Raw genomic sequence first — 24445 nt, 5'->3', positions numbered from 1 at the left:
CGTGGTATAAATCAGAAATATCTATTTGCTGAGCAGTATTCTGGGACCTGTTTTTCTTTCTCCTCCCTTTACTAATTGGCACATTATTATCATACATAATAATAGATTCATTGTGACATACTCATATTTGTATGTAATATAGGATCTGTTTTTCTTTAGGTCCAGGTAAGGAGAGAGGTTACTAAAGGACCTATGGATAAGGATAAGGGTTGCCAATCAATTTATTTTTGTATTTATTTTTTAATATTTTATTAGTTATTGATGGACCTTTATTTATTTGTTTATATGTGGTGCTGAGAATTGAACCCAGTGCCTCACACATGCGAGGCAAGCTCTGTAGCCACAACCCCAGCCCCTGACAATCAATTTAATAGTATTATTTGTGATCAAAGTATATGGAAGGAGCACTTAAATCTACCTTTTAAAACACCGGCAGAAGACAGGAGTGCATGGTACAGGGAGGGGCAGCTTACCTGGTGGTGACTGAGCAGGAAAGAGAGAGGGGAAGGGACCCCAGGACCCCCATACTCCCTTCAGGGGCACACCTCCAGTGACCTAATTTCTCCCCACTAGACTCCACCTCCTAAGGGTTCCTCCACCTCCCAATATTGCCACAGGCTGGGAACCATACCTTTCATATATCGACCATAATGGGGAGCGGGAGGGGTGGGGAGCACAAAGAGTGTTTTGGAGCATGTTAAAGACCTTCCCAGGAGATGCATTGGGGTTGCTAGGTGGGTTTGCAAGGGTGAGTGCAGAGATGTGGGGCTATGTACCTGCTCTGTGAGTCTCCCCATGGGGTATGGGTGCAGACTGGGCAGGTAGTTGTGGGGGCATAAGGGTGTAGATGTCCAAAAAAGAGCAGCACAGGGAGGGCCACAGTCTTCTGGGTGAAGAGGACAGGTGCAAGGGAGGGAGTGTGGGAAACGGTTGTGGGGTGGGGAGGCCAGCTGCCAGGGCAGAGCTCTGATGCCTTTTATGCAGCCTCTGGTCAGCCAGGGTGGAGACCTCCAGGGTACTATCTAAGGCCTGGCATTCCACGCAAGCCTCTGTCTCCAGTGCCCTGGTTCAGAGCTCCCTCTTCTTCAGACTGGAAGAGGCCAGGTGTGCATGGCTGGGGGGCTCTCCTGGTGCAGATCCAGGTTGGGGTCTGTCCCAGAGCAAGGCCAGGTTGCAGCAGGAGGAGCTGCCGACTGCCCATCCCACTGCCTTGCCTGGGAGGAAGCTCCCTAGAGTCCCGCCCAGCCCGCCCAGCCCACCACAAGAACTTGACATTCCATCCTGACCAGATTCTGTGTCACCAGGGCCCCTCTCCTGCCACAGGGGCTTTCCTGAGGATGAGCCAGCTTCACCCCTGGGTGAGATGCCAGCTTCTGTCCGTGGCTGGCGTCAGGGGAGTCCTTGCTGGTGCCTTCTTTGTCCTGGGCTGCTTGGCACTCTCCGATTTCCAGCAGGTGGGCTCATAGCAGGAGCTAGCTGTTCAGTCTTGGGGGGCGGGGGGCGGGGCTGCCAAACAGCTCTGAGGATGTGTAGACCTGGTCTTTCAGCTGACTGTATCAGCTTCAGGCATACTGGGTGGAGGAACCAGAGTTTGGTGTTTGGGGGGAGAAAGGGGCTCACTGAAGAGGGAATTGGTTTCTCCCTGTGAAGGTGACAGACACGTTTTTCCCAGACTGTGAAAGTCACCCTTCTTTGCCTCTCCCCGCCTAGCCAGCCCCTGCTCTCCCTCTCCCTGCCTCTGACTTCCTCTCCTTGATCTTGCCTCCTGCCCCTTCTTCCTCCTCCTTTCTGTCTTGCAGAACTTTCTTCAGGCCCTGGAGCCCAAGGACCTGGCTTCTTACTTTGGCCCCAATGCTACCTTTGAAGGTACTTGCCCTGGTGTTCTCTTAGCCAGGGGAGTTTTTCAGGACTTGGGTGGGGTACCTCTCCACTGAACCAGTTCCAGGGTTTTTGATGGCTCTGGAGGGAGGAGGTCGGAGAAGTTGTTTCACCCCTGTTAATTAGCTCTGTTACTTCCTGCCAACTTGATAAAGCTGCTCTGGGTATTCTGGCTGGGCTGGGGTTCTGACCCTAGGCTTCTGTTAAACATCCCACAGGAATGGTCATTAATGGGCCAGTCCCTTCCACATGGCCCCTGCTGGGCTGGCGCATTTTCAGGAACTTTGTGGTTTCTGGCCACGGATGTAAATATTTATTTCATTTGTGGGAAACAAGACAGGCGCTGAACCGGCTTCCTCCAGAGCCTGGCTGCCATCTTCTCAGGCTGAGCTCTCTCCCCTGTCTAGCAGGCTCATATCTCGGGGTGCCAGTCCCCTTTCCCAGTAGGACCCTGATGACTTCAATTGAAAGGCTGGTGGGGGCCAGACGTGGTGGGCTAGTGGTCAGGGGGAGCGATTAGGGCCAATCTGCTTGTGCCCTGGCTTCCTTGTGGTTTGCCTGGGGCCTGGCTGGAGGACTGCTGGGGCAAGGGGGCTGCTCCACATCTGCCCCTACCTGGGCCAGGATACTGTTGCCTGGGGTCTGAGTCTTCTGGGCTACCTTGGTGTGAGACAGTGAGGCTGTCCTGGGCTCCTGCTTTCCAGGGAGGCTGGAGGCTCCATGAGGGGTCTCTTCCCTCTCTGTAGGGCTCATGGCATTGCTACTGAAACATCTGTTTCAAGGCCAAGTCCATTTTGCTGAGCACGGGTTCAGCCCCAGGCGAGCCCCGGGGAGGAGAGGCAACTTGTCCACCAGTCCTCTAGATGGGGAGGGCAGGACTCACACCCAGGCCCTGCTTCCAAGCCTGTGCACCTACCCACTCTCCTTTGTCAAAGTAGGAGGACTTGGGTGGGCGAGCAGGAATTGGTGAAGTGGCTCCTGTCTCCACAGTGCCCTGGTTCATGGTGGCCCCACTTACCTGCAGCTGTGCCGATGGGCTGGGGGGCTGCAGTGCAGGGTTATGTTCTGCTCTCTGAGGGTCCTTCTCCTTCTACCATGAGCTGGGCCTCCTGGCCCCCTCCTTTACCAGTGAGGGGGTGGTAAACACCTCCTTGAGGCTACTGAGGGGGCCCCCCCACCACTGCTTCATGAGAGGCTGTGCCCTGGGGCAGCAGGGCACAGTGGCCAGGGTCACATACAGTTCTTCCCACTTGGTGAGTGGGAGCTTGGGACAGCAACAGGGATAGGGTGCTGAGGGTGTGGCTGGTGGGCCCCAGGGTGCAAATTCCCTAAATTCCTTGCCTCAAGGCTGAATGTTCTGACCTGACACTGCATCCCATCTTTGCCTAATATCAAACCCCAGGGAGGGAGATGGAGGCTCAGAAAAACAGGCCACCCATTTAGCTGGTGGCAGAGCCAGATACAAACCCAGCTTTGTGGACCCCAGGTTACTGGGAAAGATGAGAACCTGGGCTCTGAGTGCAGCTGGAAGCCCTGCCACTCCTTATTCCCTGCAGCTGGACCTCTGCACCTCCACCTGGGTTGTTACAAGGACAACACTGTGTCCCATGTTACAGCACAACAATCTTTCCACAAACAGAGCTGTTTTGTACTGTTTTGCACCCTGGTCCCTGAGTTGGGAGCCCCAGCCAGAGCCAGGAAAGATGCCATTCAGGCTCAACCTGTTGACATGGGCTCTGCTGGTCCCTTGAGATGCTTCTGTCCTCATGCCTGGGATCCCATGTGGGTTTATTATAGGGCCGTGTGCATGAGCAGAGGTTGAAGTGTGGGCAGGGGCTATTGGCAGCATGTGGTGGGCAGCAAGCCCAGTCCAGGAGGACCTGGCTTCCTGCCTTCCATGAAGATGAGTTTTGGATGTGGACTCAGAGAGGGCTCAGGCAAGGCCTGCCCAGTGCTGATAGCCCAGAGGGCCTCTCCTGCAGGGGATATGGTGATCCTCCAAGGAGAGTGGGTGCTGTGTGCTGGAGGCTGCTTTTTCTTCTGTAGGAAGGTGACATCTTGGTGGGTGCCGGGAGGCTGTATGTCCAGCCAGTGAAGAGGCATCACTGGGAGCTGGTGTCTCACTGGAGCAGTGCCCAGCCGCACCTGATCCACAGGCCCACAGTCCCAGAGTCTGTACAAGGTACAACTGGGAAAGAGAGGGTAGGACACCATAAAGAGCTCAGCAGAGGGACTGACTCTTCCAACACCAAGGAGGCTCTGCAAAATGTCCCGCCATCACGGAGGCATCTTTAGGATACAGGGGAGTGCCCAGTGTAGGAGATGGTGCCGGGGCTCATGTGGCCTACAGCTGTTTATTTAGTAGACTGCCCACCTTGAGCAGCCCCTCCCTGTTTACAAGGCACGTTCCCAGGCATGCACCTTTGTAGTCCCCACCCAGGACTGCAGGACTGAGGTTCCCTTGTTGCAAATGGGGACCTGGTGGTTCAGAGGTGGAATGTGGCTACCTAGGCCCACACAGTGGCCCCAGGACAGCCAGGGTCTGCTACCCACCAGTCCAGGATGGTGTAGTCTGTATCTGGGTGCAAGAAGGGTGGTGTCTTGAGCTTTTTCCATCTTGGGGGTGAACCTTTTTTCTAACCTGTGCCCTGAGTGAGGTACACGAGGCAGAGGAGGGTATTAGGCTTTGGATAGACCCCGAGGGAGTGGGAGGGTGCCTGGATTGGTGACCCAGTGGACAAGACAGCCTTTGGCATTTCCTCCTTGGCCCCACCCTCCTGTGTGTCCCAGAAGGCCTGGTCCCAGTGGGGGTGTGAAATGGGTTTCTGGCTCCTGAGAGCTATGCTTTTCAAGCTGCCAGCCTCTCTTCTTTTAGCTCCCCGGCACCTGCTTTCCAGAAGCTTCACCCTCGGCCTTCCGTCCACTCCAGGCCGTCCCTCCCCTCGCCTCCAGAGACGGAGACGGGCTGCAGGGGGCACCCTGCACCTGGAGCTGCTGGTGGCTGTGGGCCCCGATGTCCACCAGGCTCACCAGGAGGATACAGAACGCTACGTACTCACCAACCTCAACATTGTGAGTCCTGGATGGAGGCGCTGGCCCTTGTGGGATATGGCTTAGGCCTCTGGTGGGGCTCTGTGCTGTCCTTGGGAGCCTCTGGACACAGTGCCCCAGAGCTGAGCTCAGTGGATTGAATACAGATTTGGAGCTCAGGCTGGGGCCAGCTGGGGGTCTGGAGCAGGGAGAGGCCTGGCTGCTGTCTTCTTCCTCCTCCCGCAGCAGAGGTGGAGGAGGTCTGAGAACCTCTCAGCTCCGACAACAGCCTCTTGCCATTAAGACCGTTTGCCTCTGGCTGCCCTCGAGTCTGCTCCTCCCAGGGTCCATCCTCCTAACACTACTCTGGAGGTGCAGGCTGCTCACAAGCCTCTGCTCCCACACTCAGTTCCCGCCTCCTGCTCAGGAACAAGCAGGGTAGATCAACAGTCTGAAGCCTAAACAGACAGTCTGTCAGTGGAGAGGCCCCTTTCCATTTCTTACAGGGATGAGGGAGGGCAGGGGACACCACTCCACAAACCATCATCTCAGAACAGCCAGTCAGGCAAAGATGATCTCACCCACTTAGTTATCAAGTCTAACCCAACAGACCTGTGGAAGGAAGTGCCAGCCACTAGAGAGCCACATGGAACAGGCATTGAGAACACCCACTCCAGGCTAGGGGCCAGTCCCTGCAAACCTCAGGGTTCAATCTGGCGGATGATGTTTACCCACCAGGGTGCAGTGACAGCATACCACCTGGTAGATTCAGCTACTAAGAACTGGTCTTAGGAATTTGACTAACTGGACTTTAGGAACATCTAGGAAATTAGCTTCAGATGGTGAGTGGAAACTGGTCTCCTTCTGTCCCTGGTCTGCTCCAGAGGTGGGCTAGAGGAGGTTCATCTGGTCCCAGCCTCAGGTCTATCACCTATTTTGGACAAAAGGGGAAGTCCCCTTCTGCATCTAGTCATTTTACCCAAAGCCCATTCCCAAGCCCGCTCTGACCCAGGTGGTATCTGTGCACCCCTCATCCTGCAGGGGGCTTGGGTGCAGCCACCCACACCTGTTGGTCACTCCCTTTATAGGCATGGTCAAATCTAGAACAAGCTGTATAGGCCTAAGCCCTGACAGTGATGTTTTCTCAGTGAAAAGTCTTTCCTATAAATTGTTTGAAACAGTTGCTTTCAGATTTTGATCCCTTTCTCCAGTTCTCATATACTGAAATCCAGTCACCCAGCACAGGCTCCCTCTGGTCCTTTATGTTTCTTGAGGACAGCTAGGTGGTGAGGTGGGACTTGCCCATGCCCAGATGCTGCCCAGGGTGGTAGTGGCTGTTGTCAGCACTGGGCACCCACTTTTGCCAAGTACTTCGTAGCTACCTGTCTCTGAGTCTGCCAACAACCAGGGAAGGCTTTATGTCCATTTTACAGATGCGGAAACTCAGTGGTTAGTGAACAGGATCCTGAACACAAGCCTAGGAAGCAGCAGAGGTTGGATTCAAGCTCAGGACAGTGATAAGCCCATCGCTGTTTTGGGGACTGTGTCCTTTAAAAGACAAGCTGGCATGAACAACAGCAGTGTGTGGACCTCGAGCTGCACCTGACTCAGGGACCCCCAGCAGGAGCAGGAGAGGGAGTGTGGCTGGGGAGGGCTCCGGGGGAGGAGGGGCCTCAAGCAGGAAGGACAGGTATTGCTGGCAGGTGGATGTAGAAAGGGCAGGATGAAGAGTCTGAGAGAAGCTGTGTGTGCGGAACAGTCCAGGCTAAGGGCAGTTTGCTTCTCCCAGCATGTGGGTTTCTTTATGTTAACTGGCCTTCCTAGAAGGGCATCTGCCCAACTGTTACTGGACTGGCTCCTCATGCTGATGGAGCACCCTTGCCTGCCCTCTCTCTACAGGGCCCCTAGAGCAAAGCCTACTCTTCCCACCCCTGTGTTCCCTCTCCTGTTTGTCCTCCAACAGGGATCAGAACTGCTGAGGGACCCGTCCCTGGGGGCTCAGTTCCGTGTGCACCTGGTGAAGCTGATCATTCTCACAGAGACCAAGGTAGGCACCAAGGTGGATTTCTACTGAGTTGAGCCTGACGTGCTTTCAGCACTCCCTATCCTCTTGACCTTCCTGTGGATGCCCTAGACCAGGTGCAGGCTGTCAGCCAGGCAGACCTGCTCCCTTTCTGGATGTCCTGGCTCTCAGGTGTGGTGAGCGGCTGTGCTTCTTGGAACCTCAGCTTCTCACCTGTAATGTGGGGCAATGCCAGGTCGTTAGGAAGACCAAGTGGGAGACATACCCACAGCCTGCACCATCCTTAAAAAGCGGGTTGTGTTATTGATCCCAGGATGCTCCCAACATCACAGCCAACATCACCTCGTCCCTGTTGAACGTTTGTGAGTGGAGCCAGACCATCAACCCTGTGGATGCCACAGACTCTGGGCATGCCGACCTGGTCCTCTACATCACCAGGTAGCTGGGCTCCTCAGGGCCAGGCCTTCTGCCTACCATTGACCTTCCTGCCCTCTTCACATGTGGCCTGGCTGCAGTGAGCACCAGTGCCCACCTGGACTCTTCTCTTGCCAAGGTTCGACTTGGAGTTGCCTGATGGCAACCGACAAGTTCGGGGGGTCACCCAGCTGGGGGGTGTCTGTTCCCCTTCCTGGAGCTGCCTCATCACAGAGGACACTGGCTTCGATTTGGGGGTCACCATTGCCCATGAGATTGGGCACAGGTATGTGCCCCACCAGCTGGCCAGGGAGCTGATTTGGGTCCCTAGGATGGAAGGGTGTGGTCTTGAGGGCAGTGGGCATGGCAGAGCCTGCCAATAGGAGCCTGCTCCTCTGACCCACTGGAATAGGAAGGGTAGGAGCGAGATGGGGACATCTGACACTTCTTGATTACTGAATGATTAAAAGAACCCACCAAAAGCAAAACAACTTAGCAATTAAACTAAGTTTTGTGGAAAATTCAGGTTTTAAAAAAACAGGCTGTAGGGCTGGGGCTGGGGCTCAGTGGTAGAGCACTTGCCTAGCATGTGTGAGGCACTGGGTTTGGTTCTTATCACCACATATAAATAAATAAAATAAAGGTCCATTGACAATTTTAAAATATTTTTAAAAAACAAGCTGTAAAAATTATTACAAGTCCCTCACTTAGAGAGGGACTTAAGCCCAGGGCCTCACACAGGGTAGGCAAAATAATTTGTATTTGCTGCATTGGGATCATGACATACATTGCTTTATTACCCTGCCTTTCAATTTAAAATACATCTCAAACGTTTCTCCTAGGTTTCTAACATTTTTGTATGCACCACAATTATTTAAGGAATCCCCTCTTGTTGGATATTTAGGATGTTTCCAAATTTTTCAGTTAGGCACATTATACATTCTTGTAAAAAATTTTTTTTTTTGTTGTAGATGGACACAATACCTTTATTTTACTTTTATGTGGTGCTGAGGATTGAACCCAGTGCCTTCCACATGTGAGGCGAGCCCTCTACCACTAAGCTACAACCCCAGCCCACATTATACATTCTTGTGGGTAGGTCTTTGTTCCTATCTATTAGTGTTTACCTGGGTAGTAAGTTTCTTTTCTTTTTGATTTTTTTTTTAAATATATGGAGAGCACTAAAAAAATAAAAAAACGAAAAAAAATATATATATGGAACTGATACCCGACTGTTGTAAAAAGTCCAATAGCACAGAGACATCTAAAGTGCTGTGGTTAGAAGCCACTGCCTAGAAAGGGAAGGGACAGTCATGTCTTCTTGAACTTTTAGTTCTACTGTATATGCACACTATGCATTTCTACACACTGAACACTCATGCAGCCAGCCCCAAGGAAGGAAGCCTCATTGGCAGCTCCCAAGGCCCCCTAGCCGCCCACCCCCCCCAATTCCCATCTGCTCCCTGCAGATCTTTAACACCGTGGATCAGCTTGCCTGCATGTGGTGATAGCCTTTTGATATCTATTAGCCAAAAAAGGTGCAAGACACCCTTCTGGGCCAGCATCTCCCCACTGCCCAGGCAGGCAACTGAGGCAGGGCAAGACTCATTCAGCCATGCCCAGCTATCAGGTGGCAGGACCAAAGGTCAACCCAGGTTCAAAAGCTCCCTAGGCTGGGAGGAGAGAGACGGCCTGGGGCTTACCTCAAGCCCCAAGGCCAGAAACTCCCCTGCTGTCCCCAATGCCATGTCAACACCCCCTATTCCCACCGCCTGCTTGTCCCCCAGCTTTGGCCTTGACCATGATGGTGCACCAGGCAGTGAATGTGAGCCCAGTGGCCATGTGATGGCATCTGATGGTGTGGTGCCAGTGCATGGGGGCCTGGAGTGGTCCACGTGCAGCCGCCGGCAGCTGAAGCACCTGCTTAGGTACAGCCTCTTCACCCCCACACAAACTCCCCACCTCGAGGCTCCACCCTCCACCTGTCAGGGTTGAACTGCCCTGCCTATCAGACAGGCCTTATCCGCACAGTGAGCACCCCTACTTCCTGTCCTGGGACTGCTCCAGCCTTCCTGGCCCCTGCATTCATCCCTTCCTGCACCCACCCCTTCTCCTCCTAAGCAGGCCCCACTCCCTCATTCTCTCCTGCTTCTCTGTACCCACTCATCCATCCCACCCCATTCCTGCACCCACTCCTCAGTGTGCCTTCTTCATCTGCCTCCATCTCCTCCCATCCTCCCCTCCCTCCAGCCTCCCCAACAGCCTGCATCTCCCCCTCCATCCACTGTGCTGGTCCATCTGTCACATTGCCCCCTCTTCCATCCTCCAAAGCACCTCCATCTGCTCCATACCCACCTCTACCTGGTGCCTGCCGGCCCAAGCCAACTGGCCACACCCCAGCCAAAGCCCCTGTTCCCACCTTCTCCATCCAGCCCCACCTGGTGTCCACCCTGGGGCTAAGCCAGGGCCTGTTACAGCAGCTTGGGACGGGTGCCCTGCGCATGGGACCCACCACAGTCACCATCTGGATCCAAGGACCACCTGCTGGATGCACAGCCAGGCCTCTACTATGGCGCAGATGAGCAGTGCCAGGTGGCCTTTGGCCCAGGGGCTTTTGCCTGCACCTTCACCAGGGAGGGCCTGGTGAGTCCAACTGGCCAGGGCCGGGCCCCTCCCAGCTCACCTCTGCCTGGTGGCATCACACAGGGACCATTCCACAGTCCCCTTGGTTTAATGCTGTCAGGTGCCTCTTGAAATCCTTAAAATTTTTTGAACAAAAGCCCCTACCCATGTGTTTGGATGGGCCCCCAAATTATGTAGCTGGTCCTGGCATTGCCCCAGACGGCCACCAAGGGCTTTCAACCTGCTGCTAAGCACAGAGGTCTTCTTGGAGGGAGTGGCCTTCTATCAGAAGCCTCTGCACATGTCCCAGACAGGGGGTGGGGAGATGAAGGGGATAGAAACCCCCAAAGATGAACATCCTCCCCAGGCTGCCTAGGACACTCAGGGACCCCAGGCCCTTTTGCCCTGGTGAGCCCTTTTCTTCATAAAATAATTAAAAACTGTTTTTTTGTAGTTGTAGATGGACAGCATGCCTTTAGTTTATTTTGATGTGGCACTGAGGATTGAACCCTGTGCCTCACACATGTGAGGCAAGTGCTCTGCCACTGAGCTTCAGCCCCAGCCCTTATTTTTTTTAATATGTATATTTTTAGTGTAGATGGACGAATACCTTTATTTTGTTTGTTTATTTTTATGTGGTGTTGAGGATTGAACCCAGGGCCTCGCACATACTAGGCAAGTGCTCTATTGCTGAGCCACAACCTCAGCCCCATAAAATAATATTAAAAAATATGTTCTAGTATTTTTATGAAATGCATGAACTTTTGTTATTTTAAGTACAAATATATTAAAATTATTAAACCATTTATTTTTAATCTGATTTTAAAATAAATTAAAACATTTTTGTGGGCCTCAAGAGACATGGTTGGCCCGGCCAGGTTCCCTTGTCCTCCTAGGCCACCCACCAGTAGCCATGGAGCAGTACCGGTTGTGTCAGTGTGCCCTATGGTCTGGGAGGGACGATGATGGGGCAGTCCCTGAGCTGGCCACCTGACTCCCTGTTAGGACATGTGTCAGGCTCTCTCCTGCCACACAGACCCTCGGGACCAAGGTAGCTGCAGCCGCCGCCTCATTCCCCTGCTCGATGGGACAGAATGTGGTACGGAGAAGGTCAGAGCAAGGAGTGAAAGTTCCAGCTGTGTGTGTGTGTGTTGTGTGTGTGTGCTCGCAGGGCATCTCCTGGAGTAGGGGTAGGAGCTCATTAAGGGAGGGGGCAGGCAGAGAGCCTGGAGCTATCCCTGGTGGCCACCTTGTCACGTCAGGAGATATGCCTCATGGGCACCATAGGTGTCACCTGTCTGTGACTCACCCCAGCCTTCTGTGGGCCTGGAAGGTGGGTGGGTTTCTAGGTTTGTGGGGTCAACACCCTAGAGGGAGGTTGCTCTGTGTCTGCTGAGGTGGTGGGATCTATTGAGTCTGGAGCCTTGCCCTGGCCACATCTGTCTGGAATGTGGGGTTTACTGGGTCCCTGCTCCCAGGCATCATGCCACAGCCCACCTTCTCCTCCAGCTCTGGGCGTGGGCATCGCGTTTTACTCCACTGGACAGAGAAGGTTTGCCGGCTGATGGTGCAGCCTGCACTTTCTGCCCTGACACCCTTTTATTGCCATGCCATCTCCCCCAGGGCTCCCCGAGCCACCTCACTGGGTGTCTAGACCCATCCTCTGTCCTTGGGCTGCTGGCCTGACCTGTCATTTTAGCATTTATTCCCAAGTAGTGTGAGGTGTGTGTGTGGTTCCTGGGGTCTGGGGCCCCCATGTAAGGGTGGAGAGGCAGCTGCCCTGTCTTGCAGTGGTGTTCCAAGGGTCACTGCCGCTCATTGGCAGAGCTGACCCCCGTGGCAGCAGTGCATGGACAGTGGTCCAGCTGGGGTCCCCGCAGCCCTTGCTCCCGCTCCTGTGGAGGAGGTGTGGTCACCAGGAGGCGGCGCTGCAGTAACCCCAGGTACTGTGAGGAGGGGTGCTCTTCCCTGCATTCCATTCCCTGCTTGGGGCAGTGGTCACTTCTCACCCTGTCTCTTGGGCACTTTCAGACCTGCCTTTGGAGGGCGTGCGTGTGTTGGGGCTGACCTCCAGGCCGAGATGTGCAACACCCAGGTAGGCCAGCTGGCTGGGGCCAGGAGGGCAGGGTGGGAGACGGTGGGCCTCGGGGAGCCAAAGGGCTGCCCTGGCTGACCTAGGCTCACACCTCACTCTGGAGAGGGACACTGGGAGCACAGTGCGAGACACAGGACAGTCCTGCTAGTGACCAGCAGGGACTTGAACGGTCGCCCTCCCTCTGCAGAGCACACCCCTGCAGGAGGGCTGCCCCTAAGAATATGCCACCATCAGCATGAGGCCCTTCCATGTCTGTGTGGTGGTGAATTGCATCACACAATCAGCAGTGCTACGGTGCATGACATGGCGTCCCGCACACTCATGCCAGGGCCCACTCCCTCTGTCAAGTTCCAAGCATTTCCATCACTCAGAGCTCACTCTGCTCAGTGAGCGGCCTCTGGCCTCCTCCCTGCCTGGCAACCCCTGGTCTACTCTCTGCCTCTGCAGCTCCATCTGTTCTGGGTCCGGGCAGGGGCCACCAAAGCTGTGTGGTCTTTGGTGCCTGGCCCTCTCTGCTGAGCGCTTTTCAGGGCTCACCTGCGTCACAGCGCATGTCAGTGCTTCTTTCCCTTCTGAGGCTGGGTGGCATCCCCTAAGATGGAACACCTTTTGTTCACCGATGCCTACTGAAGGACACTGGGGTTGGTTCCACCTTCTGACTGCTGGGGGTCTTCCCCATATGAGTGAGCTTGCACACGTGCTTGTTGGAGTCTCTGTGGTCTGTTCTCTTGACTATATTTACCTGTCTTAGTCAATGTGTGCTTCTATAACAAATACGCAGACTGGGTAGTTTATGCAGAACAGAAGTTTATTTCTCATAGTCTTGGAGGCTGGGAGTCTTAAGATCAAGGCCCAGCTGTTTGGTGTCTGGTGAGAGCTGCCCTCTACATCTTACAGATGGTGCCTTGTTGCTGCATCCTCCAGAGGGAGTCACTGGGCCCTCACATGGCAGAAGGGAAGGAAGGGGAAAAGGGCCTACATGGTTCACCTGGTCCATTCACAGGGGTGCCACCCCATTCACAAGGCCAAGCCCTATGATCCTATCACCTCTTTAATACTGGTGCTTTGGGGATTCAGTTTCAAGATGAATTTTGGAGGGGACATGATCACCAAACCATAGCAATACTGTCATTTAGTTTTTTTTTTTATTATTATTAACCATTTTACTACTTACGTGTATTTCATGACGTCAGGGGATACCCATTAACATTTATTTATTTAATATTTTCAGTTGTATTTGCACACAATACCTTTATTTTATTTATTTATCTTTATATGGTGCTGAGGATCGATCCCAGTGCCTCACACATGCAAGGCAAGTGCTCTACCACTGAGCCACAACCCCAGCCCTGGCTGTCATTTAGCTTTCTATTGCTGTACCAAAACACCCGAGATAGAGGTTTCAGTCCACAGTCACTTGACCTTGTCTTTGGACCAGGGTCAAGGCAGACCATCATGGTGGGGAGCATGCAGCAGAGCAGAGCTGTGGCTTCATGGCACCAGGAAGTAAAGATAGCCAGAGGAAGGGGCTGGGTCTCAATATCTCCTTCTATGCCGTGCCCCACTGACCTAGGCGCTTCCCACCTCTCCTAGCACCACCTGGGCACCAAGCCTCCAGCCCCTGGCCTTTGGGGGAAACTCAACATTCAGACTAGCAAATACCTAAAAGGGAATCATTGTGTGACTGTGTGATCTTCTAAAAGTGCCACAGTGCCCAGTCCCTTTTGCATCCCATCACTCAGAGACAGCAGTGTCTCAGTGAGGGCTCCAGTTGCCTCACACCCCCTCCAGCAGCACGTGCTCTGCTCTGTGTGTGTTTGCTCTTTTATTCTCGCCATCCTAGTTGGTGGGAATGGTAGCATGATTCTTTTCACATTGCTTAAAACCTACCTGCTGCTTTGGGTGGCCTGGGTTTGGGTTTGGCCCTGGCTTTGTGGTGACAGCTCCCTCCCCGCCTTCTCAGGCAGACACCCCAGGCCTCCCCAGGCCTCCCCAGGCTTTGAGAGGAGGGTCTCTGCAGGGCAGCTACCGGGAGGGCAGCACCTCAGTGTCTCTGCCCAGGGGGTCCACTCCAGTCCTTTTCTCTCCAGTGTAGAAGTGGCCAGGTTGCCTGCCTGGGCACTGGGGCTCGGTGCTGGGGCCTCTGTTCCTGAGCATTCAGTTTTTCTGGGACCTGCTCCTGATGCACCTGGTAAGCAAGGAACACCACAAGCCCTGTTTTCTCAGGCTAGGCCTTGGGAATGGTCCCAAGAGCACTACTGTCCCCTGCCCTCTTCTTGTTGCTGCCCTATATCTCTTACAGATTCTCTAGAATTTTCTCATCAGCAGAGAGGCAGGTGCTCTGGTTGCCCCCACTCTTCAGAGAAGGGAGTCAAGGCACAATGGGGCTGGGTTGCCCCACGTCTTCCCCCCATGCAGGTGGTTGCTGGCTCCTGTGACCAGAGCCTATCCTCTGCCTCCTCTGACCAGGCCTGTGAGAAGACTCAGCTGGAGTTCATGTCGGAGCAGTGTGCCCAGACAGATGGCCAGCCGCTGTACCTCTCTCCAGGCATACCCTCCTTCTACCACTGGGGTGCCGCAGCACAGTACAGTCAAGGTGGGCTGTGGAGCACAGGGGTGCTAGGCCTGGAGACCCCCTGTCAGGTAGCAGAGTTGACCATAATCACACTGCTAGTTGGAGCAGGATCCAGGGTGAGCCTCTGGCATGCTGCAGACCAGGGATTCCATTGTGGCCTAGCCTGGCCTCGCCAGCAGATGAGCAGTGAGGTCTCATCTCCAAGTCTTGGTTATCCTATCTGTAAAATGGAGACCATAGCAGCATCTCCCTCTGTGGACAGATTCAGGGAGGTCATGCAGGGAAATGCCAAGTGTGCTCTGGGTTTATAATTCAGAAACAGCAGTAATCAGATGATGATCATCGTTGCTTCAGAAGACGGGACAGAGACAGGATAGAAACCTGGAGCCCAGATGTGAGGATGTAGCTAGACAGGGCTGGCAGGTGGGAGCCTGCAGCATGGTCCCCATGGGGCTTCCTGGCCTAGCTCACTGCCCTCCCTCCCACCTCTTTCATCAGGGTTTCTTGTCACTCTGTCCTCCCAGGGGATGCTCTGTGCAGACACATGTGCTGGGCCATTGGCAAGAGCTTCATTGTGAGGCGTGGAGACCGTTTCCAGGATGGGACTCGGTGTGTGCCGAGCGGCCCTCGGGAGGACGGGGCCCTGAGCCTGTGTGTGTCTGGCAGCTGCAGGGTGGGTGTGTGTGGACAGCTCAAGTGCCCTGTGTCCCCTGTGGCCTACGGCCTACCTCTGCCTGTGGGAGGACTCCAGGGGCAGCCTGTGGGTGCTGGCTGCAGTGGAGCTGCCTTGTGGTCTGTAGGGGAGGGGTGCTGGAGATAGGGTGCTTGGGGTCAGCCTGGGCAGGGCCATGCCGGGGCTTTGAGCCAGTTGCTTGACCCTCTAAGCCCTGTTCCTGTGTTGACTTGAGGGTTGTATGAGTCCCCGGTCCTGGAGCCACAGGGCTGTCTGGGAGAACAGCACCTCCCATGACACCCCCCTTCCACTGGTCCCTTTACAGACATTTGGCTGCGATGGCAGGATGGACTCCCGGCTGGTGTGGGATGCATGTCATGTGTGTGGAGGGGACAATAGCACGTGCAGCCCACAAAAGGGCTCCTTCACGGCTGGTAGAGCTCAAGGTAGGGCCGCCTCAGGGAGGGTTGCTCAGCCCCCAGCCTCCCCAGGTCCCAGCTTGCCTCCCCCACTTTGCCATTCTCCCATGGTGATGATATGGCCACCGGGATTGCTGCGCCTTAGTAACAGTGGCTCATGAGCTGTGATGTGGAGAAATAGGTCATTGTGCAGCCTGTGGTGGGCCAGCCTTTTCCTCCCACTCAGGAAACACCATCAAGGCGAGGGAATAGGAGGGGTGTTAGTGTTGAGTGGTCCCTGGAGGACTTGAGCCCTGCCTCCCCTGGTGTGTCCCCCAGGGCTGGAGGACCTAGGATCCTGCACCCGGCTGGGGCAGCACCAGCCCTCCAGCCTGGTGTTCATGGCCCTGAGGACGTGAGGAGGCCTTACTGCCTCTGGAAGCAGCCTGGGGCATTGTTAGAATTTCTCAGTCTGGCTGTGGAGGCTCCTGTAGTAAGGTAGGTGACACGAGGCCCACACAGACCTTGCTCTGCTTCTCTCTAGAGTATGCCACCTTCCTGATGGTCACACCCAACATGACCAACGTGCACATAGTCAACCACAGGCCACTCTTCACGCACCTGGGTGAGTCGAGAGAGGAGGCCCACTGCATTTGAACAGTCATCTCAGTCCCAAGGCCCTCACTTCTGACACCAGTCTCAGGTGCAGGGGCTCCCAGAACTCCCTGAGTTCCCAGCCACAGCTGCTCTCACTCTGGGGAAGGGGCTTCATTTCACAGGTGTGATTGTTCAGTGAATGAGTGACGTCTGTCCTGGATGATGAACCTCCAGGGGACCCAAAGCCCCTCCCTAATCATTTGGCTGCTCTTTCTGCGCAGCGAGCCCTGGCTTATGCCTGCCAGGTGTGTCAGCCCCACCCTGAGCTCTGGCAAGGCCAGCCCATGCCAGAAACAGACATCTTCTCTCCAGGTCAGGGCAAAGGCCAGCTCTGGGCAAGGCCACCTGTGTACTCTTCAGGGCTATGGTGGGCCTTTGTTTTCTGAGTGTGTCTCCTCCTGACCTTTGAGCCCTTGAAAGGGGGTGCTTGTTTTGGGGTCCTTGAGCTCCAAACCATGTGTGTTCTGTTCGTGGGGGCACCTGGTGGGGCAGAGGTTGAGGCCCTAACCAGCTTCTGGGACGAGGTGCAGAGCCAGTGCTGTGGGGCAGCCTTAAGCAGGACGCATGTGCCCATGGCAGAGGGGTGCACACCGAGAGTCTCACCCGACTAGACACCAAGAGGACCAGCTCCTTAGGCGAGGGTGGTGGACAGGGCCATGGAGATTGCGTCCTGTTGGCAGAACGCCCCTCCTGCCCACTTGCCCTGCTGTCACCTCCACCCTTCCCTAGCCCAGATCCCCCACTGTGCAGGGAGGCATCCTCTTGGTGAGCAGCTCCACCTGTAAGGGGCGGCACCTGCTCTGCAGTGCCAACCACCTTCTGTTCACAGCCATGAGGATCCGAGGGCGCTACATCGTGGCTGGGAATGGCAGCATCTCCCCCAGCACCACCTACCCCTCCCTACTGGAGGACAGCCGTGTGGAGTACAGAGTAACCCTCACAGAGGACCAGCTGCCCTACCTGGAGGAAATCCGCATCTGGGGACCAGCCCAGGAGGACATGGAGATTCAGGTCCCCAGGAGGGCTGAGGGAGGCCAGTGGGGCTTCTCTCAGTGGCTCCAGCTGGGTTCATTTCTCCATCTGTTCCCTCTCACTCAGTGGCCCCTCGGGGGCCTCCCAGGGGGTGGGCCCTGTGGTGGGCCAAAGGCAAGCACAACAGCCCCAGGCTTAGCGTCTCAGACAACTCGAGTTGCCTGTGCCTGGTGCCCAGGGAGGGCCCGGAGCTCTGGGAGTGGTGAGAGGGCTCTGCAGGGAGCATATGACGTGAAGGGCTAGCTTTCCACTCCTCCTGGGGTGTGGGCAGCGGAGTGGTCCTTGGTGTGGAGGGAGCACAGGGGCATTGCATCCTACTGGTTCTTTGGTGTCGACTGGAGTTAGTGTAGTGGAACCCACCCTGGAGGGTTTCAGAGAGGGGCAGAGTCTCAGCAGCTCCTTCTGGGGAGTCAGCAGGGTTCCCTCAGGGCCCAGGCCAGAGCAGGTCCCCATGACCTTTCCTGCCTCCCCACATGGCTCAGCTTGCCTACCTTCCCTTGCCTAGGAGCGCTGACCCCATCATTGGCTACAGGCAGTTCTGCCAGCAGCCTGGGCCCCCCCTCCAGGTGCAACAGGTCAGGACTTACTCAGGTGGGCTGTGATAGGCAGCCAAACAGGGCAGATACTGCATGTCACCTCCCACTGTGTGACCTCCTCTGGGCCCTGGATTCCTGCCTGGCCCCTTTCTTGGGCACAGCCACTTCCTGAAGTGCAAACAGCCCAGGAACCCTGCTGAAGCCTTTCCCAGCTCTGAGGGTCAAGCTAGGCCACTGGGCAGCCACAAAGCCCCTGGGACCCTGGCCCTTCCTGCTGCCCATGGGCCTCAGCTCCCACTCTGGAGGCACATGCTGGTCTGGTCTGTGTGACCCTTGCCTGGGCCCTCTGCTGAAGTGCCCCTTGCCTTGCTGTGGCTCCTGAGTAACACTGCAGTCTGCCCCCGTCAACTTGGGACTCCCCGCTCCATGTTCCCGTAACTCCCTGCCCCAGTCCTCCTAGTTCCCTTGGTAAATAACCCCCACCCCCAAAGCTACCTGAAGCTCCTATCTGCTGTGCTGTCCTGCCTGGGGCTGGGGGACTGGAGTGTGGAGAGGCTTTCCCAGTCAGGTGACCATGATGGTGACCCCGGAGCCCACTGGACAGTCCCTGGGCTCCCCTCTCTGACACAGGTGTATCAGCGGCACAGCGAGGAGCACGGCCAGCTCACCCGCCCCAACGTCACTTTCACCTACTTCCAGCCTAGGCAGCAGGCAGCCTGGGCGTGGGCCCCCATGCGCGGGCCCTGCTCGGTGAGCTGTGGGGCAGGTGAGGCCCAGGCTGGGGCTCGCCTCTGCCTTGCTGTCCCTATGTGGAGGTAGTCGAGCCCTTGCTCTGCTTTTGCAGGACTGCGCTGGGTGTCCTATGGCTGCCTGGACCAGGCCCGGGGGCAGTGGGTGGAGACTGCCCAGTGCCAAGAAAGCCCCCAGCCTCCCTCATGGCCAGAGTCCTGCAACCCTGCACCGTGCCCCCCATAGTAAGTGCTGTGCTGGGCCATCCCCCTGGCTGCTGGGGCCCAGGTGGCCTGGGCTGGGCAGCTTCTATGCCTGTTCTTGTGTAGTACTGATGTCAGCCCTGTGGGGCAGATTCTGTTGGTGACTCCTATTTGCAGATGGGGACACTGAGACTCGGGACAGATAGGGAGGTAGTGTCAGCCTTGTCTGAGTCTGCTATGAGCTGAGATGCTCATTGTAAGGTGGTGGGGACCTGGGAGAATGGTGGGTGGCTCAGGGGTGCTGGTGGAGCAGTGCTCCTCCTGGCCCAGCAGGAGCATTTGGCTGCAATATACTGTTAGGAATGAGGCCACCATTGCTAGGTGGAGCACTGGGGCAGCTGCCTGCCTGCACCACTGTGCATCTGTCCTCTAGCTTGGTGTGCAGGGCAACCCTGCAGACCTGGCCTCTGGAGGACAGCTCAGGACATCTGGAGTTAGAGGGAGAAGCATGTTGGCCAGGGCCTGCTGCTCTTCCCCGTTGCCCCCTGATCCAGCCTGGACACTTCCTCCTGCTCCTCAGCTGGCTGGCTGGAGACTTCGGCCCATGCAGTGCCTCCTGTGGGGGAGGCCTCCGTGAGCGGCTGGTACACTGTGTGGAGGCACAGGGGGGCCTCCTGAGGACGTTGTCCCCGGCCCAGTGCAGAGCGGTGGCCCAGCAGCCAGCAGTGGAGGTGGAAACCTGCAACTCCCAGCCCTGCCCAGCCAGGCAAGCATGCAGTGGGAGGGCCCCCACGGGGTTCATCCATGTGTGGAGCCCACCCTCCCAAGTTCCCTCTTCCCGAGGCCTTTGGTTAGGCCCCATCCTGGTAATGCCTGGTGACAGGTGGTGACACCTGGTGCCTAAGCATGCCCCTTCAGAGTTCTCCTGGCCCTGGAGCCCCTGGCCACTAACTTCACTGGCTCAACTTTCAGCCCCTGCTGTGGAGTGGCCGAGGCCCTGCTTGTGGAGGGGCAGTGAGGCGGGTGGACCCTAAGTGAGAAGCCGAGGACATCACCTTTTCCTCACCATTGTCTCGCCCACACAGCCTGCACTGCCTCTTTTCCCACTGGGCAGCCGGGATGAGTCCCCTCCCTCTCTGGACCCCTGTCTCCTCTGTCCAGTGCTGGCCCGCCCACGGCTCTGGCTCTTTCCCCTTGTGCTTGGCAGAGTGTAGTCAGCCACTGCTCTTGCTCAGCCAGCCCTGATCCAGCCTCAGCATCCTTCTGACCACAGCACCTGGGCAGCTCTGCCCAGGCATGCAGCTGAAACCCACTTGTCCCCCAAACCTGGTGCTGTGACCCCATTTGGTACCCATTTTTCAGCCCCTGCAGTGGGGCATGGAGCATCTCACTGTTGGGTAGCTCCTGGAGGGCAGGAGGGGTGGCTCTGTCTCCCCACACCTGGTACCAGGTGGGGTGCCTGGTCACCATGTAGGAGGTCTTCTTCGGGGAAACTCGGAAGTGCCTTGAAGGTCACTTGGTCTGGAGCTGCAGGGAATGACTTCTGAACTTTGCTTCTTTGTGGGGCATATTCTAGGTTCTTGATGTTGTGGGGGGTAGCTTTACTGCTTTCCTGCCCTCAAGCTGGACCATGCCGATAGTGAGGTGGCAGAGCAGGGCCTGATGAGGGTCTCATGCTGTCTCAGGTGGAAGGTATCAGACACTGGCCCCTGCACAGTGGCCTGTGGAACAAGTGTGGCCTTTTGGAATATAACACCTGTGCAGGGGTCAGATGGCCTGCAGGCACCAGCAACTACAGGGCCCTGCTGCACGGATGAGAGGTCACCTGCTCTCAAGCCCTGTACCAGGATGGCATGTCCTCCAGGCTGGAGTCAGGTAAGTGACCAGGGCAGGAGGTGGCTGAGGCTTCTGGTTCTTACCTGGCTAGGAGAAGAGCAATGAGTGCTGGTCAGCAGTGCTTTGCAGGCCACGGCAAGAGCACCATCCCTCTGCTGGGTGCTGTGAGGGCTACCCTGTCCAGAGGACAGACTCGGAGCGCCCCGGAAGGGGCAAGCCAGGCTCGGAGGATAGAGACCTGTTGGGAGCATCCAAGGAGGGTTGGACTTGGCTGCTGCCCCACCTGGCATCCAGGGGGTCTGGGCTTAGTGGCCTTGCTCTCAGAAACTGACCAGACCAGCCCCTCCCAGCTGGGGGTTGCAGGCCAGGCATGCCTACAGACCCCACTGCTAATCCCCAGCTCATAGCCCCACCCAGTGAACACCTCCACGATGGGACACAAAGGCTGAAGTGGGGTACACAGAGTACTATAGGGGATGAGAGGCAGCAGGGGGAGCAGCAGGGGGAGCCCCATGTGTGCAGCCACTTCCTGCTCTCCCTGCTCTCTCCTCAGGAGGTCAGGATGGGGGCCAGGGAACTGGGCACCCAGGGTGGAGGTGGGAATGCCAGATCCACTCACCAGATGCTCTCGTCCTGCAGCCGGACACCACGTCTCTTGGGGAAGAGGCCCCCTTGCCACTGGGCAGTGCCAGGCTGGAGGCTCAGGCCGCACACACGTGGACTCCCCTGACAGGGCCATGCTCTGTCTCCTGTGGGCGAGGTGAGGCCCCAGAGCGTGCCTGAGGACCAGCACTGGTCACAAGCTCTCTTCCCTTCCTGCGTTGTAGTGCCAAGGAGCAGGCTCACAGGAGACCTGAGCCAAGTGCCTGCTGCCTGCTCTACCTGTGTTCCCTGAGTGGCTGAAAAACAGGGAGGTTGATAGCACCCAGCAAGGTTGGCACCGAGAGCCTGTCTCTCAGTTCCGCAGAGCTGCGAGAGGTGGGCCCAAAGTGACCAAAGCAGAGAAGCAAAGTTACTCTTAAGAAACACAATGTTGTTTTGTTTTTCCAATTTTTTATTGTAAACTGCTCCCTGTCATAAAACCATTTTGTAGTATCTGGTTCAGGGCATTAATGAGTGCACACTGCCCTGCGCCAGGGTCACTGTCCTCCTCTAGGGCCTCTCCATCAGTACTGCCCTCCCCGCCCAACACCAGCTCCCCCCTGCTGCCTGCAGTCTCCCAACTGTCTCTGTGGTTTCACTCCTCTGGGGACCCCAGATCTGTGTGGTCCCACAGGGTTCGTCCTTTGTAACTGGCCTCATTGACTTAGCATAATGTCCCCAAGTTTCTTCCATGTGGTAGCAGGTGTCACACTCTCTTCTTTCTTAAGTCTAAAAAGTTTTCTGTGTAGACGTGAGGACGGCCCCTGGCTTGTCTCCAAGTTAGCTTCAGCAAGTGCTGCTGCGCCGAGCGTGGGGTGCTGAGGCTCGGCCTTCGGTATTTCAGTGACACCCAGAGTGGAACTTCTAGGTCACAGGGGCATTCTAGGTTTAATTTTTGGAGGAAGCACTGTACTGTTTTCCACAGCGGAACCCTGCATTCCCACTGACTGAGCACATGGGTTCAGTTTCTCCATATGCTCATCAATATGATCTTCTGGTTTTAAAAGAATTAAATTTCTGCCCTAATGGCTGTGGGAAGAAGCCAGTCACAGTGGTGCACATCCGTAATCTTGGTGACTCAGGAGGCTGAGGCAGGAGGATGGAAGCCAGCCTCAGCAACTTACTGAGACCCTGTCTTAAAATAAAAATAAAAAGGGCTAGGGATGAGACTCAGTAGTTAAGCGCCCCTGGGTTCAATGCCTGGTGCCAATAAATAAATGGATGGATAGATAGATGATAGATAGATAGATGTGATATGCAGTGTTTCTATACACAAGTCCTAACCACACACTCAGTCCAACATCAGTGTGCTTAGAGCTGAGGCCAGCAAGCAACTGCTTTTGGGGATCCCAAAGAAGTGATGGCCTTGATAGTTCACTGACAGTGAGCACCATGGGAGGTGCCCTGACCTGGCACTAACCCTGCCTCTTGGTGAACAGCAGCCACTCCCACTTACTGTGCACCAGGCACTTCACGGCTGTCCTTCCACATCTTTATAAATGTCTCTGCAAGGTAGATGCCATTATATTATATGAACATGAGGCTCAGAGAGATAAAGTCATTTGTCCAAGTCACACAGATGGTAAGTGGGCCTCATCTACTAGAGCTGCCCTGTGATCCAGGTCCTTGCTGAACCTGCCTCTCAGGGTGAGGGGGACCCTGCTTCCTGCTGCAGGCCTGATGGAGCTGCGTTTCCTGTGCATGGACTCTGCCCTGGGGACACCTGTCCAGGAAGAGCTGTGTGGTGTGGCTGACAAGCCTGGGAGCCGGCAGGAAGTCTGTCGGGCTGGCCCGTGCCCCGCTCGGTGAGTTGGGGAGGGGAGCTGCAGGGAAGGCATCTGACTTGGGAGTAGTCTCCTATGGAGCGCCGGCTTTCCTCCTGCAGGTGGGAGGCCCGAGCCTTGGCACCATGCCCAGTGACCTGTGGAGGGGGTCAGGTGCCCCTGGCTGTGCGCTGCATAAGGTTGGACCACGGCCGCCCTGTCCCTTTGCCCCACTCCAAGTGCTGGCCAGTGCCCCGACCTGGCCCCTTTGAGGACTGCAGCCCAGAACCCTGTCCAGCCAGGTGAGCCTGCCTCTTCCCGGAAGACTGGAAGCTCTTGGTGCCCTCCCAAGGCTGTGGGGGGATCTGAGGCCATCCTGCATGGACAGTGCGTTGCTCAGGACCCAGATGCTGTGAGAGCACTCTGCTTTTCTAGTTAGAACCTGCTCTCTCTTCTCTCTCTCTTTTTTTAATATTTTTATTTGTGGTGCTGGGGATTGAACCCAGTGTCTCACGTGTGCTAGGCAAGCGCTCTACTACTGAGCCGCACCCCAGCCCCGGCTAGCACCTGCTCTTTACTGAGCTCTTACTGTGCCCATGTGCTATTCTGGAGCCAGGGACACAGCAGTGAACAAGCAGATGAGTTTCCCTGCCCTCCTGGATCTGACATAGGACAAGGAGTGATGGACAGTGAGACCTACAGTCTGATTGGCAGCATTGGGTGTGACACGGCAACATGGAGGGAAGGACGGTGGCAGGGCTGGTGGGCAGGCTCAGGGTGGATTGGTGCTGGGACATGTGTTAGAGTGGACACCTTTGCCCTGTGGGGACCCCACGTCCTCATGGACACAGCTGTTGTTCACCCTCAGCTTCCCCTTCTGTGAAGAGGGTTGATTTGAATGCTCTGTCCTTGGTGCTGAGCTTTTTGGTGGGGACCTCGGTGCAGAGAACCTTATCCCCAGTAGGGAGAAAATCTCTACAGGTCCTCCCAGCCTCCTGTCTCTAGCCAGTCTGGAGGGATGAGGGGGACACCTTGAGTTCCTGGCCATAGGGAGCTTTGGCTCCCTTATTCAGTGTGTCGCAGGTGGCACCACCAGCTAGTGGCTTGCAGCGTGAGCTTTTTTTTTCACGTGCAGGATGGGGGTGGGGGTGGGGGGTTATGCAGAGGGTCCATGGGAGATAATGACAAGGAGATACTGCCTGACAGCCAGTGCCAGGGACTGCCTGGCCTAGAGTCTTGAGCCCTGTCTACCCAGGTGAGGGGACAGGACAGACTAGGGCGTGTCTGTTGGGCTTCTGGTGTGTGCAGACACCAGGCAGGCACCCTGGGGATTCCAGGG

At 56.0% G+C, this 24445-nt stretch overlaps 1 protein-coding gene across 11 annotated transcripts in view; it reads left to right on the top strand.

Moving 5' to 3' along the window:
* The window catches only part of Adamts13 (ADAM metallopeptidase with thrombospondin type 1 motif 13), a 32460-nt gene that overhangs the window by 1807 nt on the left and 6208 nt on the right, over nucleotides 1-24445 (top strand). For 3 of the 11 annotated variants that reach the window (XM_046465555.2, XM_046465562.2, XM_046465563.2), the window contains exons 2-24: nucleotides 1305-1454; nucleotides 3925-4060; nucleotides 4754-4950; nucleotides 6872-6955; nucleotides 7245-7369; nucleotides 7485-7631; nucleotides 9133-9273; nucleotides 9823-9988; nucleotides 10973-11077; nucleotides 11759-11910; nucleotides 11999-12062; nucleotides 14481-14658; nucleotides 15162-15310; nucleotides 15636-15756; nucleotides 16253-16333; nucleotides 17195-17376; nucleotides 18564-18699; nucleotides 18778-18907; nucleotides 19446-19631; nucleotides 20551-20740; nucleotides 21341-21461; nucleotides 23019-23148; nucleotides 23229-23408. In XM_046465555.2, the coding sequence (XP_046321511.1) occupies nucleotides 1305-1454; nucleotides 3925-4060; nucleotides 4754-4950; nucleotides 6872-6955; nucleotides 7245-7369; nucleotides 7485-7631; nucleotides 9133-9273; nucleotides 9823-9988; nucleotides 10973-11077; nucleotides 11759-11910; nucleotides 11999-12062; nucleotides 14481-14658; nucleotides 15162-15310; nucleotides 15636-15756; nucleotides 16253-16333; nucleotides 17195-17376; nucleotides 18564-18699; nucleotides 18778-18907; nucleotides 19446-19631; nucleotides 20551-20740; nucleotides 21341-21461; nucleotides 23019-23148; nucleotides 23229-23408 (3251 nt within the window). Of the gene's footprint in view, nucleotides 1-1304; nucleotides 1455-1799; nucleotides 1867-3924; nucleotides 4061-4753; nucleotides 4951-6871; nucleotides 6956-7244; nucleotides 7370-7484; nucleotides 7632-9132; nucleotides 9274-9822; nucleotides 9989-10972; nucleotides 11078-11758; nucleotides 11911-11998; nucleotides 12063-14480; nucleotides 14659-15161; nucleotides 15311-15635; nucleotides 15757-16252; nucleotides 16334-17194; nucleotides 17377-18563; nucleotides 18700-18777; nucleotides 18908-19445; nucleotides 19632-20550; nucleotides 20741-21340; nucleotides 21462-23018; nucleotides 23149-23228; nucleotides 23409-24445 lie in introns of those variants that run through there. The other 8 variants (XM_058585956.1, XM_046465564.2, XM_046465565.2 and 5 more) reach the window with 7 other exon arrangements.

The sequence above is a fragment of the Marmota monax genome, unplaced genomic scaffold, assembly GCF_021218885.2.
Source record: "Marmota monax isolate L192 unplaced genomic scaffold, Marmota_monax_Labrador192_F-V1.1 WCK01_AAM20220418_F8-fsc00167, whole genome shotgun sequence".
NCBI lineage: Eukaryota > Metazoa > Chordata > Mammalia > Rodentia > Sciuridae > Marmota > Marmota monax.
The sequence above is the reverse complement of the archived record's forward strand: the minus strand, read 5'-3'. Positions and strand labels throughout refer to the sequence as shown.